Below are 14544 nucleotides of genomic sequence, written 5' to 3'. Positions count from 1 at the left end.
TGCACCAGCCAGCCTCAGGCACACACCACATCATGCTGCTCCTCCATTCTACACCCTGCCAGTTGACCCAGTAAAAGCACATGCAAAAGATCTGAACTACAGAGCACTAGAATAGCTAAAATGGGGGAGTGGAGGTGACAATACCAAGTGCTGGCCAGTGTGCAGAGCAGCAGGAACTTGCCAGCACTGCTGGGGTTGGGGGAGGGTAGGAGAGGGTGGGTAGATCCCCTCAGATGACTGCTTGGCAGCTTCTTGTAAAGTTAAACGTACAGTTATTGTATGACCCAGCAATGCCAACCTTAGTTAAATGAAACTTAGGTCCACACAACCATCTGTTTAAAGTAGCTCTATATATAATCCCCCAAAACTGTAAATAACCCACATGCTCTTCATCTGGTCTGTGGTCCATCCATACAATGGACACTGCTCAGCAATTAAGAGGAATGCCCTGCTCTTACTGGCAACTACATGGAGGAATCATGAAATTCTGTGATAAGGAAAGAAGCCCAAGTTAAAAGGCTACAGACCATGTGATTGCGCTTATATGGCATTCTGTTAAAGGCAAAACTATAGGAACAGAAAACAGATCAGTGTTTACCAGAGGCTGGTGGAAGAAAGGACGTGTGGGAGTTTTGGGGGGTGATGGACATGTTCTTCATCTTGATTGTGGCAATGGTTACACAACTGTATGCACTTGTCAAAACTGATAGAGCTGTAAAAATTAATTTTACTACATTTAAATTACCCCTTAAAAAAGTCAATGGGAGATCATGGTTTAATTTGAAGGAATTTGCTTTATACCTATCTATACCATTCTGCAGTACACATCTTTCATCTCTTCTGCCAAGTTTATGTCTGAAGATCATGAAATTAGTCTATTTGAGGTCAATTTATATTATGAAATTAAAATGTAACATTCACAGTCCAATGGGATGTCATTTACTTTTAAAGCACAAAATAAAACAGAAGTCAGCATCTCTTACCAAAAAGTTCCAGGCTTGTTATCTCTGGTGCTATTATTGGTGGTATCTGCCTGAGCTCAGCATTAATGCAGCTTATAGTCTTGTAAGACAGAGAGCATCTGCTTGGCAGAGTGGGTGTGTTTCTAGGAGGAGCAGGTATTGGAAATCGAGAGGGCATTTTGAAAACATCTCCTCTTAAGGTATCTTCGTCGTCGTTGTCGTCGTCGTCCTCCTCCTCCTCCTCCTCCTCCTCCTCTTCTTCCCTCCCGTAGTTTAGATGTTGATATGCCTGCCTCTCCTCCACTTGAGAGCTGTGCTTTTCATCTTCTCTGCTCTCCTCATTGTAAGAATTCTCATGATCTACAGGTCCACTGTTTTTTCTCTCTGGCTCCTTGTCTTCCTTTTCTTCTTCATTCTCCTCAGATTGAAGTGCTTCTTTTCTTACCACTCGCATTTCCACCTGAGTAGGTGGCAGTTGCTTATGAAGTGAATTGATAGATTCTCTTTGTTCTGAAGAATCACCAGAAAATTCAGTTCGATCATTTAATGCTATATCACTGAGCAGAGAATAGGAGACTAATGACCAGGCAGAAGGAGGTAGCAGGCAAGTAGATGATATTAATAAGAAAAATCATAATGAAAACAAGATTAGTAAATATTATTTCCTCCAAGTGTTTTTGTGCAATTTAAAGGTGAAATGCCTCTGGAAATTTTTGCTTGAAAAATTTTAATAGTAATTTTATTTCTATTTTGTAATATCTATTATAAACAAGTTTATTTTTATCTGTGGGTCTTAATACCTATTTTACTAAAATCATGTTACCTGATAACTAAAGAGGGAATAATATTGCCACATAATGCAAAAATGGTAAGCAAGCCTGTTATCAGATTGCAATATAATCAGATGTGCTATCTTTATAATAGATACTGTTCAGTTAATTGTGGTTATTTATAATGTAAGATATGGACATTATCATGTGAAATGATAATGACATAAACAAGTGAAAAGTATCTTACTTGCTTAAGATAGTAAAATTGGGTTTTATTTAGACATTTATTATTGTCTGATTTTCCTTTTTTCAGCTTCCTGGGCCCAAAAGTATACCCCAAAATTTAGAAGTGTAAGACGTTTTCCTCCACGTCACTCCCATACTCTTTACTTAATCATTTTTACTACCTAAGATGTATTAGAGACTTATACTTTAAGTGGTGTTGTTTTATCTTAGACAAATGTACAGGAGTGCTTTCTATCATTCCCTGGTGATAGAAGCAGAATAGATAATAGTAGAAAATCCACTTTTATATTTATATATTATTATTTTTGGCAGAAAGTAGGGAAGGCATAACAAAGACTAGAGTTCAAACTTACCCACCTAATGAAGAGTTCTAGGGAGAATTGGGTTCAACCCCTAAGTTTTCTTCATCAAAAGTTATAAACTTATTTGATCTCCCTACTTTCATTTAATACTATAATTATCCAGATTATCCAAAAAAAAGAAATATAAAAATTTGATTATTTGAATTACTTGACATATCAATTCAGTATATATTATAAAGTCTGTGAGTTATTTTTTCACATATCTAGCAGAACATGCAAAAGAAGAATAGGAAAACATTTAGTAAAAGAAGACAAAAGCTATCACACTGGAACACTTAAAAATCTTTCCTATATAGCTAACTTTTTTGTTTAAAAAAAATACCTACAGCATTTCAAGAATAGTCCATGTCCTTTGAAAAATGCCTGAGAATTTCTGAATCTTACCTTATAAATCTGTGTTTCACACCAAGGAATTATTAAGAATTTTATTAGAAAATAAAATTTTTTGAAAAGGCATTATACTTTAGTGAAATAATTGGTAATATAAAGCAAAATGCAGTTCCTAAATATTCTAATTGTTCTTCCTGGCAGGAGACTTTTGAAGTCACTTACCTTCCAATTTTCCTGTGTGCATGGGAATAATTTACCTTTGTTGTAGACAATAGAAAATTTTTCTAACCCTTCCCATCATCAAAACAGATATTTATTTGTTTATTTAATACGGTGTTGGCTAGGCTTTTCTGGGAGGATATATAGATAAAGTAAGACCCGGGGCTCCTCCCAAGTGCCCTCTGCTCAATCAGGTATAAGCCTCATTTGATAAAAGATCAGTGAGTAGCCAACAAAACCATAAACTATGATCTTCCTATGCACAGAAGTGCCACAAGAGAAACCATTGCTCCAAGGTTGTGCTCCTGGATTATTTTAGGATGAGGCAAGTAATCATGACCCTCAAATTCCTGTACTGCCTTTGAGTGGTTGACAACAGACTAGAGAGTTAGAGCTTCCTTCTCTGGATGCAAGCCACTCCTCCCTTTGTTCACCGTGAATTCCTCAAGTCTAAAATTAGAATGATAATTATACTCCTGTTGAGTGGGATTAAATGAGATAATTCAGGTCAAACACTAGCAGAGATCTTAACACAAAATAAAAACTCAGTTATTGGGTACAGAAAATTCTCACTGCACCTCTAAATCTGATACATGTTATATTACTCAAAACAGTCCAAATTAGAATGTAATCTGATCCATATACTCGATCTGAGAAAGCTAGAACTATAAAGGCAAGATCTTTTTGTTTCCATACTTCTTCAGGGATTTTCTGTGTATATCAGCATTGTGCCAATATTTTAAGTGCCCTGATGACTAGTTTATCATAATTTAAAACTGAAGTTAGTGATATTTTGTTTTGGCTATATCTCTACCAGCATCAGAGCAGACTGGGCAGCATTCTCCTTCAGGTATGTACGTTTGGGGGCACAGCTGAGGGTGGCACGGGGTTTCATCACAAAGCACTCTTCCATTCCAGCAGAGGCAAATAGTGCAAGGCTCAGGAGACCATACGGCTTTGTCGTACATGATCATCCCCTTTACCAAACAGCTCCCCTTCTTTCCTGGAGGACAACAGAAAACACATATAGGATGCATTAGCTTCCTAATGTAGTTTTCAGCAACTACAAATAGAAATAAACATGATGTGAAGTCCAACTTCACATATAACTACACAAGAATAGCACTCTAGGTGCATTCATGCATAGAGTAAAAATGCCTTGTATAGGAAGTGTCTGAAATGGCTTTCACACACATCTCCTCTCAGTCCATATCATTTAGTCCATGGGAGTGACCCCTCTTGGTAATCAGACTCTGTGAACTGTGCTGCCGTGTGTTTCTCAGCATAGGCTAAATTACACAACAGCAACAAGCAAATCTCCATTAATTTCATGTTCATACTACATGTCCCATGTAGGTACACAGGGGGCTCTGTTCAGTATATTATAGTCACTGAGCAGTCCAGACAGCAAGCTGCATTTCAAAGTAGGCTGCCATGATATCCCCAGCGGTCGGACAGATTGCAAATCACACATGGACTCTAAAAGACTGTCTTGTTAGTGCCAAAACAAATTATAGGGTACGCTTTAGAAAAGGCAAGGCAAGTTCCCTCATTGGACAGATCAGAGAGCTGGAACAGCACCCGGCAAGCCCACATCCCACACTTCTTGACGTGTAGATGGGGAAAAGTGAACCAACGTGAATTCTTAATGAGATACTGTGACCACCTCATTTTAGGGCTATTAATATTTTATTGGACTATAATTCTTTTTTGTATTTGTGCATTTATATAAATATATTAAGATTCTCAGTAAAATATGTTCTTTGAGTTAATAATATTGCTTAGGGTGACACAGACTAAAGTGCAGTGGTGAAAGACATTAACAAAGTGACTGAGGAAAATTACTTAACCCCTCCAAATCTGCATTTCCTCATCAGTAAATTGCAGATAAAAATAGTACTTACAATATAGGACAGTCACAAGGATTACACATAATGGGAGAAAATATTTTCAATACAGATATTGTACAAAGGACTTTTATGCAGAATATATAAAGAACTTTTATAACTCAATAAGAAGACAAACTTGCCAATTAAAAATGGGCAAAAGATTTGAATAGTCACTTCACTGAAGAAGATATACAAATGACCAAAATGAACTATAATTCTTGTACTATAATATTCATCCTTTCAAAGTGTACATTGCAGTGTTTTTAGTATATTAACTTCTCTGCATACAGGGTTGTAAGTAGGAATACATACATACAGACGGGTGGATAAGTGTATCCACAAAGCAGATTATTAGAGGGGATATTTTCCTTCCAGTCCAGTTATCATTCCTGGCAACTTTCCTCCATCTGCTGAGCCACTCATCCCCAAATAAGTTCTCAAATTTGTACCATCCCTTCCTTTACCACTATCTCAACCCAATCCAGGCCCTAACCGTCTCTCATTTAGATAAATGCAATAGACTAATCATCCCTCCTCTCCCCAAATGCCCTTCTCAGAAAAAAAAATACATATGTGATGTTTTTACCTCATTGTAAAAGTACTATACCCTGTCAAAATTCCAATGACCTTTGCAGACATGGGGAAGCCAATCTTCAAATTCACATGGAATTACAGAGAGCCCCAAATAGCCAAAACAAACTTGAAAAAGAAGAACAAAGTTGAAGGACTCACACTTCCCAATTCCAAAGCTTATTATAAAGCTACAGTCATCAAAACAGCATGGTGCTAGCATAAAGATAGACAGACATATGGACAAATGGAACAGAATTGAGAGTCCAATAATTAACCCATATATCTATGACCAATCAATTTTTGACAAGGGTACCAAGTCCATTCAACTGGGTAAGAATAGTCTCTTCAACAAGTGATTGAAGTACTGAAAACTGGGTATCCACATGCAAGAGAATGAAGTTGCACCATATGAAAAACTAACTCAAAATGGGTCAAAGACCTAAATATAAGAGACAAAGCTATGAAAAAAGTTGTAAAGAAAATATAGACTAAATTTTCTTGACCTTGGATTTAGCAGTGGTTTCTTAAATATACCAAAGGCACAGTGGAAAACAATTAGTTGTTCCTCAGAAAGTTACACATAGAATTTACCATATAACCCAGCAAATCCAATCCTAGGTATATACCAACCAGAATTGACAGCAGATGTTAAAATATAAACTTGAACACAAATGTTCATGGCTGCACTATTCAACTGGCCAAAGGTGGAAACATTCCAAATATCTGTCAACAGATATGGGTAAACAAATGTGCTGTGTCCTTAGAATGGGATATTATTCAGCCACAAAAAAAGAATAAAGTACAGATACAACATAGATGAACTTGAAATTGTACACTTTTAAATGGTTAGAGTGGTAAAGTTTTTATGTGTATTTTATTGCAATTTTTAAAAGTACTACCACCATTGGAGAGCATTTTTTTTAAATTTTTTTTTATTAATCAAAAAAAAGAAAAGAAATTAACACAACATTTAGAAATCATTCCATTCTACACATGCACTCAGTAATTCTTAGTATCATCACATAGATGTATGATCATCATTTCTTAGTACATTTGCATCGATTTAGGAAAAGAACTAGCAAAACAGCAGAAAAAGATATAGAATGTTAATATAGAGAAGAGAATTAAAATAATAATACTAATAAAAAATATATATATATATATAAAAAGGAAAAAGAAAAAAAACAAAAACAAAAGATACAAACAACCAAACAAACAAAAAACTATATTTCAGGTGCAGCTTCATTCAGTGTTCCAACATAGTTACATTACACTTAGGTATTATTGTGCTGTCCATTTTTGAGTTTTTGTATCTAGTCCTGTTGCACAGTCTGTATCCCTTCAGCTCCAATTACCCATTATCTTACCCTGTTTCTAACTCCTGCTGGTCTCTGTTACCAATGATATATTCCAAGCTGATTCTCGAATGTCGGTTCACATCAGTGGGACTATACAGTATTTGTCCTTTAGTTTTTGGCTAGACTCACTCAACATAATGTTCTCTAGGTCCATCCATGTTATTACATGCTTCATAAGTTTAGTCTGTCTTAAAGCTGCATAATATTCCATCGTAGGTATACGCCACAGTTTGTTTAGCCACTCGTCTGTTGATGGACATTTTGGCTGTTTCCATCTCTTTGCAATTGTAGATAATGCTGCTATAAACATTGGTGTGCAAATGTCCGCCTGTGTCTTTGCCCTTAAGTCCTTTGAGTAGATACCTAGCAGTGGTATTGCTGGGTCGTAATCCATCCTGCCATTCAATGTCTTTTGATTGGGAAATTCAGTCCATTAACTTTTAGTGTTATTACTGTTTGGATAATATTTTCCTCTACCATTTTGCCTTTTGTATTATATGTATCATATCTGATTTTCCATCTTTCTACACTTTACTCCATACCTCTCTCTTCTGTCTTTTCGTATCTGACTCTAGTGCTCCCTTTAATATTTCTTGCAGAGCTGGTCTCTTGGTCACAAATTCTCTCAGTGACTTTTTGTCTGAAAATGTTTTAATTTCTCCTTCATTTTTGAAGGACAATTTTGCTGGATATAGAAGTCTTGGTTGGCAGTTTTTCTCTTTTAGTAATTTAAATATATCATCCCACTGTCTTCTAGCTTCCATGGTTTCTGCTGAGAAATCTACACATAGTCTTATTGGGTTTCCCTTGTATGTGACAGATTGTTTTTCTCTTGCTGCTTTCAAGATCCTCTCTTTCTCTTTGACTTCTGACATTCTAACTAGTGTCTTGGAGAATGCCTATTTGGGTCTATTCTCTTTGGGGTGCGCTGCACTTCTTGGATCTGCAAATTTAGGTCTTTCATAAGAGTTGGGAAATTTTCAGTGATAATTTCTTCCATTAGTTTTTCTCCTCCTTTTCCCTTCTCTTCTCCTTCTGGGACACCCACAACACGTATATTTGTGCGCTTCATATTGTCATTCAGTTCCCTGATCCCCTGCTCAAGTTTGTCCATTCTTTTCCCTATAGTTTCTGTTTCTTTTTAGGATTCAGATGTTCCATCCTCCAGTTCACTAATTGTAGCTGTCTCTTTAGATCTACCATTGTAGGTATCCATTGTTTTTTCCATTTTTTCTTCTTTGTCCTTCACTCCCATAAGTTCTGTGATTTGTTTTTTCAGATTTTCTATTTCTTCTTTTTGTTCAGCCCATGTCTTCTTCATGTCCTCCCTCAATTTATTGATTTGGTTTTTGAAGAGTTTTTCCATTTCTGTTCGTATATTCAGCATTAGTTGTCTCAGCTCCTGTATCTGATTTGAACTATTGGTTTGTTCCTTTGACTGGGCCATATCTTCAATTTTCCGAGCATCATCCATTATTTTCTGCTGGTGTCTGGGCATTTGATCAGATTTCCCTGGGTGTGGGACCCGGCTGGTTGAAAGGTTTTTCTGTGAAATCTCTGGGCTCTGTTTTTCTTTTCCTGCCCAGTAGGTGGCGCTCGTGGCGCTCGTCTGTCTGCGGGTCCCACCAGTAAAAGATGCTGTGGCTCCTTTAACTTGCCAATCCGAATCCCGCAGTCGGCCCGGGAAACCGCGCATGGGCGGGGGGTCGCCGGCCACCGCGGCTTGGGGAGGTGCCGGTCCAAATTGCCCAGCTGGCCCGAGACGCCAAGCGTGGTGGGAGGGCCCCACTATCCAACGTTCCCAGTCAGACTGGAGAGCCACGTGCGTGGAGGGGACCCCAGTCGCCAGCCGCCCCGGCCGGGAAAACGCGCGCCCCTCGGGTATCTCACCGCAGAGGATTCTCCCTGCCCGTTGAGCTGTTCCAGAATGGGGTACGCTGTCTTTTTGGTCTCTGTCGTGGCTCCAGGAGCTGTTTCGTATTGTTTCTGTTTCTTTAGTTGCTTTTCTGGAGGAGGAACTAAGACCCGCGCGTCTTACTAAGCCGCCATCTTCTCCGGAAGTCCTGGAGAGCATTTTTAAACCATCTTTTTAATTGAGTTTCCTGCCTCCAGACTTTTTTCTCCACTGGGCTGTAAGTATGACCTAAATCGCGTAGTTTCATGATGAGAGTATGTTATTCCTGTTAACTTTATGAAAATAATAGCATTTAGAAGCATTTGGTTTTATTGAGAAAATGTATGAAACTATTGGCCTCAAAAAATCGCACAGTGATATTTTCTTTTGAAAGTTTTATTTAATGGCATCACGTCTATAATTTAATTAATTTTTCTTCCAAACTTGGAAAAACACAGTCATCAAATACCAGCTTTTAACAAATGCCTACTTGACATCTTTGACAGAATTTCCAGTTTTTTCAACCTTTAAAAATTCAATAGGCTATTCTATATATATATATAAAATTCAGTTGCTTTAAGTCCATTTTTGGTTTAAAAATTTTCTACATTAAAATAAGAAAGAAAAAATGAAAAGGCTCATGACAAAGCTCTCTACTGAAATGTGACAATACTTATCTATGTATCAGTTGTGCATTTATTAGTTTCCTCAATGAAGAACTGAAACAAAAATATATATTTTTAAATTACTATTACAAATAAAAAATGAAAAAATTACTATTACAGTACTACAGCCAGAAAAATTTTTTCGGCAACCTAGTAAAATACCCATTTTTACACTGGGTATTTGACAGTGTAAAAATCAGAATTTAAAGTAAATTCAGTAATGGAATAAACATCTAAACATATTTAAATTCATTCAGGTTTTCATGCTGCTTTCTTGTTGTCATCCTCTCCTATTTTTCCAATAGGCTAGGCTAAGCTCGGCATGAAAGTTCCTTTGTTTTGTGATGCTCTAGGAAGCTGCCAGACTCACAAGTTCATGCAGCTTGTGTCTTAACATAAGACACAAGAAAGCAAGATGAAGCATTAAAAAAGAGAAGGCAAAATTAAGAAAGCAGTAGACAAATATAAAATGGAGATATTGAAGATGGAGTGAGAAGTAAGATATGGGGAAGACTACGAAGAAAGTTTAAACAAAGACTATATTTAGCAGCCATGTGTTCATAGAATCATCTGAATAATTTGGCTCTATTTCTAGGTGATCTATCATTCTGAATGAAAAAGCATTTTACAAAGATATATGTATACTTAAATTATTACAATTATTTAAAATATATATGTAACAAACAGACTATAAAGCAATAAACCAAAATAATAAGTTTGGTTTTATAAGATAGTGGTAGAATAAGTACTTTTTTTGTCCAATGATTTTGTATTATAAATACATTCCTTAAATGATTTTTAAAATTATTTAAAAATGAATCGTTATAGATGAACCACAATATAATAATTTTGGAGCAGGGGAGGGGTAAATTACCTACATGAAGGTTTTCTTACCTGGTAACACATCATAGCTTGATTCTCTTCCAGGAAAACTTAAAAAGGATTCGAATTTTTCCTCTGTGCTATAATCAAAGTTAACTGTAGGAAATTTTGCTGCTAGTGCAACCGTAGTTGTTGGCTGAATTCCAAGCTGTCTATTTGACTTGTGGTTGGATAGAGAACTTTTCCTCAATCTTCGGTAATAGAGCTTCCTCCTTTGTTTCCTAGGAATTTCTTCATTTTGTCCAAAGTCCACATGAAAAGTCATAAGCAGAAGAAAATAATACAAAACCGAAAACTTCATGTTTGACTTTTTACCAGCCAATTTCTAAAATGAGAATAAAATTTAAAATTGGAGTTAGTGGTGACCAAATTTTTACCTCTAAAAATTGACTCATAATTTCTTGCATGCCCAGTTAGCAAGTCTGAGAAATAACACAAATATTGTATATGGGCTATATGTTAAAGCAGTACTGCCAAATCAGAATTTGGAATTTTTGTATCAGAATCAAAGAACTTTGGTCTTTACCTTCAGATCAGGTACCAGCAAACTTCTTCTATTAAGGACCAGATGGTAAATATTTTAGGCTTTGCAGGCCATATATTCTATGTCACAGCTATTCAACTCTTCCATTGTAGCACGAAAGCAGCCGTAGACAATATATAAATGAATTAGTGTAGCTGTGCTACATTAAAACTATTTACAAAATACGCAGCAAATTGGATTTGGTCCATGGGCCATAGTTTGCCTGCCCTTTTCTGGACCACTGCATTGTATATTTTCATAGTTCACTTGGGAGATTACTCTACATCTGTTCTCTGACTGGTGTCATCAACCACCCATTTTCCCAACTCTTCTAGTTTGTTCTATAATTCTATAATTTTATGTTGTTGGGATGGGGGTGGGGATTGGCATGATGGTACCATATGAAAATAACAGTAAACTAGCATCAGTTATACAGAGACAAGAGGCATGAAGAATAACTCTTAAATGATCTCAGGGCAGTACAGGACCCATGTACATGGTAAAGCTGAAAAAATAATTTGAGAAATGAATATTTAGATACTGTTGATGATAAGATAAAGGCTAAGTTCAATAGTAGTATTGTGGTCTGAAAGGTTGGCCCAGTCACTATAAAGTCAGATAGCAGGGGTAGGTAAAGAAAAATCTTCTGCATAGTAATGGCAGGGGCTGGAGTCAAAAGATTTGTACAACTGAATGAAGCTGAATGTGAAAATGATAGAGGGAGAAGGGCTGGGGACATGTATGAAACCAGAAGGAAAGATACACGATAAAGACTGAGATGGTATAATTTAGGAATGCCTAGAGTGTGCAATGATAGTGACTAAATGTACAAATTAAAAAATGTTTTTGTGTGAAGAAGAACAAAGGAATGTCAGTATTGCAGGGTGTTGAAATTAGATGGTCATTCATATATTAAAACTTCAACTTCTGAGTGAGACTAAATGGAGAGATGTTTGGTGCAAAATGTATATTTTGAATAGTGCATTTCCTAATTTAACATGTATGGTCAGTCTAATTGAACACCATAAGTACATGGAACCTTGAATGGGGCATGCAATTGTGTTGGTTTATCCAGGTTAGTGTGATGTGCAGATAAATCCAAGAGTGATTCAGACAGAGAATAAATAAATATTTTCATAGTCCCCTTGGGGGAATGGTAAGAAAGGGGGAAAAATTCAACTTCCCCATTTGGAGAATTCCTGATACTCTCGCAAGCAGTGGGGACAATCAAATCAATAGGCTGAACCCTCAATCTTGGGGTTTGCCCCTATGAAATTTATCCCTGCAAAGGATAGGCTAAGCCTACTTAAAATTAGGCCTAAGAGTCACCCCCACAGAGCCTCTTTTGTTGCTCAGATGTGGCCTCTCTCTGTCTAAGCTGACACAGCAGCTCTACCCCCTCTATGTGGGACATAACATGGGACAGAAATCCCAGGATGAACTGGGACTTGGCATGAAGGGATTGAGAAAACCTATTCAACCAAATGGGGGAAGAGAGAAACGAGACAAGATAAAGTGTCAGTGGCTGAGAGTTTCAAACAGAGTCGAGAGGTTATCCTGGGGGTTCTTCTTATGCATTATACAGATATCTCCTTTTTAGTTTATGGTGTATTAGAGTGACTTGAGGGAAGTACCTGAAACTGTAGAGCTGTGTTCCAGTAACCGTGTTTCTTGAAGATGATTGTATAATGATACAGCTTTTACAGTATGCCTGTGTGATTGTGAAAACCTTCTAATGCTCCTTTCATCTACTGTATGGGCAGATGAGTAAAAAATATGGATAAAGAAATAACCAATAGGGGAACAAAGGTTAAAATAAATAGGGTAGACTGAAATACTAGTGGTCAATATGAGGGGTAAGGGGTATGGTATCTGAGTTTTTTCTTTTCTCTTTTTTTATTTCTTTTGCTGGAGAGATGCAAATGTTCGAAAAAAATGATCATGATGATGAATACACAACTATGTGATAATATTGTGAGCCATTGATTGTACACCATGTGTAGAATGTTTGTATGTCAAGAATTTTGATGGTTGTTGTTTACAAAAAAAAATTTTTTTTAAAGGTTCGTACAGCAAAACCTTCTTGATTTATACTTAGAGCTGCAAAGGAAGTTTTTGGTAGTTTCTAGTCCTTTTTCAAATTTCAGCAGCTGAGACCTACTTTGGTCAGTGTCCCCAACCTCACCTGCTGCTCTCTCTTCTCTGACTCCCTTACAGCCAATATTCTCTGAAATAGGGAACCTTTCCCACACAGCAGGGGATTGTGTGGAGGAGAATTTGAAACCACAGGGATCTTAAGGACCAAGAATTGCAAAAGCTTTGCTGCTATCAACCTTTAATGAGAATCTAATGTATTTCTTGGTTTTATAAAAAAATTAGTTAAAACAGCAGCCTTGTTCACTTACGACATTTATCCCAGTCCTCCCTGATTTGCCTTGATCATATCCATTGACCAGAGTGAAAAAGCAAGTTGTATTTCACAAGTATTCACACTGAGTAGTAATGGATAAGAATAGTAAAATGTTCAGAGTGATGTTACATATAGAGTTTAAAACTCTAAATTGCAAATAAGGAGCTTTTTTTTTAGTGAAGTTTTATTGAGATATATTTGCACACCATTAAAACTATCCAAAGTCTACAACCACTGGCTCAAAGTGTCATCACATAAGAAGGAGTTTTACACGTAGAGTCAAGAGGCTACCCTGGAGGTTGATTTTATGCAAACTTCATTTAGACATTGCTACCTATCATAACTTGCCAAACCCCAACCAAAACCATCCCAGCCAATCCTAAAGAACACCTAGGGCAATATGTAAGATTCTACAAAAGTTCCATGCACTAGGGTAACTTCCCAGGAACCTGCAACCTCCAGATGGATCCCTGGACCAAATAAGTCCTAAAACCTAAAGGAGCCAGCCTTTCCAGAACATCAGCTATTTCTTTCTCACTACCCTTTCCAATATGAAAAAGTTAGAATGGGCATAGCCCAGCTACCTCTAAAGAGTGGGAGAAAGAGCAAAGGTGATGGTGGACTTATACAGAGAATGTAGGATTTAACAAATGAGTATGATAGCTGAATCTTGGTATTTCTTGTACTCTCTAGTTTCTTAGAGCAGCTAGAAGTAAAAACCTAAAATTGTGGAATTTTTACCTATACCAAACTCTGAAATCTGTTCTACAACTAATTGTTGTGCTGTGCTTTGAAATTTTTTGCTTTTTTGTATATATGTTATTTTTCAAAAAAAAATGATAAAAAATATATATATTCCTTTTAGCCTCCAATGTTTTAGAGCAGCTAGAAAGAAAAATCTGAGATGATGGTATGGTAGCCCATGACAAACCTGCCCTGTAACTACTTGTTGAGCACTTTGAAAACTATTGCGTTTTTCTTTCTTTGCTTTGTATAAGTATTATACAAAAAAATGAATAAGAAGGATATTCAAAGTATAAAGGTGTAACAAGGAGCCATAGACTCTATCAATTCAGTCTCTTGTTCAGACCTTGGGAAGTAGCCAAATGACCCTTGAGGAATTATTTGACTAAACCTTTCTTTCCAACCATTTGACTAAATGAAGTCATCTCTTAATATGCTGTATCTGCTTTGACACTTATAATTTAGCTGTGGGGATTCTGAGGGAGCCTGATTGGAAAACCATGAGCCAATCAAAATTATGGAGTTTGAAATGAACTAGGGAAAGCAAACCTTCCTCAAGCTACATTGTCTATCACCCAAATGTTATAGAATGGTGGGTGATTGTTTTAAGTGTAGTAAAATAGTACGACCTTGTCTCATTTGCCTCCCTGGGTCCTTTGCCTGGGCACAAATACCACTTACTGTGTCCGAAATATGACAAAAATATTTGAGGAAATA

At 36.8% G+C, this 14544-nt stretch overlaps 2 protein-coding genes across 8 annotated transcripts in view; one reads left to right on the top strand and one right to left on the bottom strand.

Moving 5' to 3' along the window:
* CENPP (centromere protein P) overlaps nucleotides 1-14544 on the top strand; it is a 387615-nt gene that overhangs the window by 263210 nt on the left and 109861 nt on the right. The gene's annotated exons all lie outside the window — the stretch shown is intronic.
* Nucleotides 1-14544, bottom strand: part of ECM2 (extracellular matrix protein 2) — a 96957-nt gene that overhangs the window by 27742 nt on the left and 54671 nt on the right. For 2 of the 3 annotated variants that reach the window (XM_077138758.1, XM_077138749.1), the window contains exons 2-4: nucleotides 10163-10475; nucleotides 3704-3892; nucleotides 984-1538 (exon numbers count right to left, since the gene is read on the bottom strand). In XM_077138758.1, coding sequence (XP_076994873.1) covers nucleotides 984-1538; nucleotides 3704-3892; nucleotides 10163-10451 — 1033 coding nt within the window. In that variant the 5' untranslated portion in view covers nucleotides 10452-10475. The remainder of the gene's footprint in view (nucleotides 1-983; nucleotides 1539-3703; nucleotides 3893-10162; nucleotides 10476-14544) is intronic. The other variant, XM_077138769.1, reaches the window with a different exon arrangement.

This window comes from Tamandua tetradactyla, chromosome 2 (genome assembly GCF_023851605.1).
Source record: "Tamandua tetradactyla isolate mTamTet1 chromosome 2, mTamTet1.pri, whole genome shotgun sequence".
NCBI classification, from domain to species: domain Eukaryota; kingdom Metazoa; phylum Chordata; class Mammalia; order Pilosa; family Myrmecophagidae; genus Tamandua; species Tamandua tetradactyla.
This window is presented reverse-complemented; position numbering and strand designations above follow the sequence as displayed.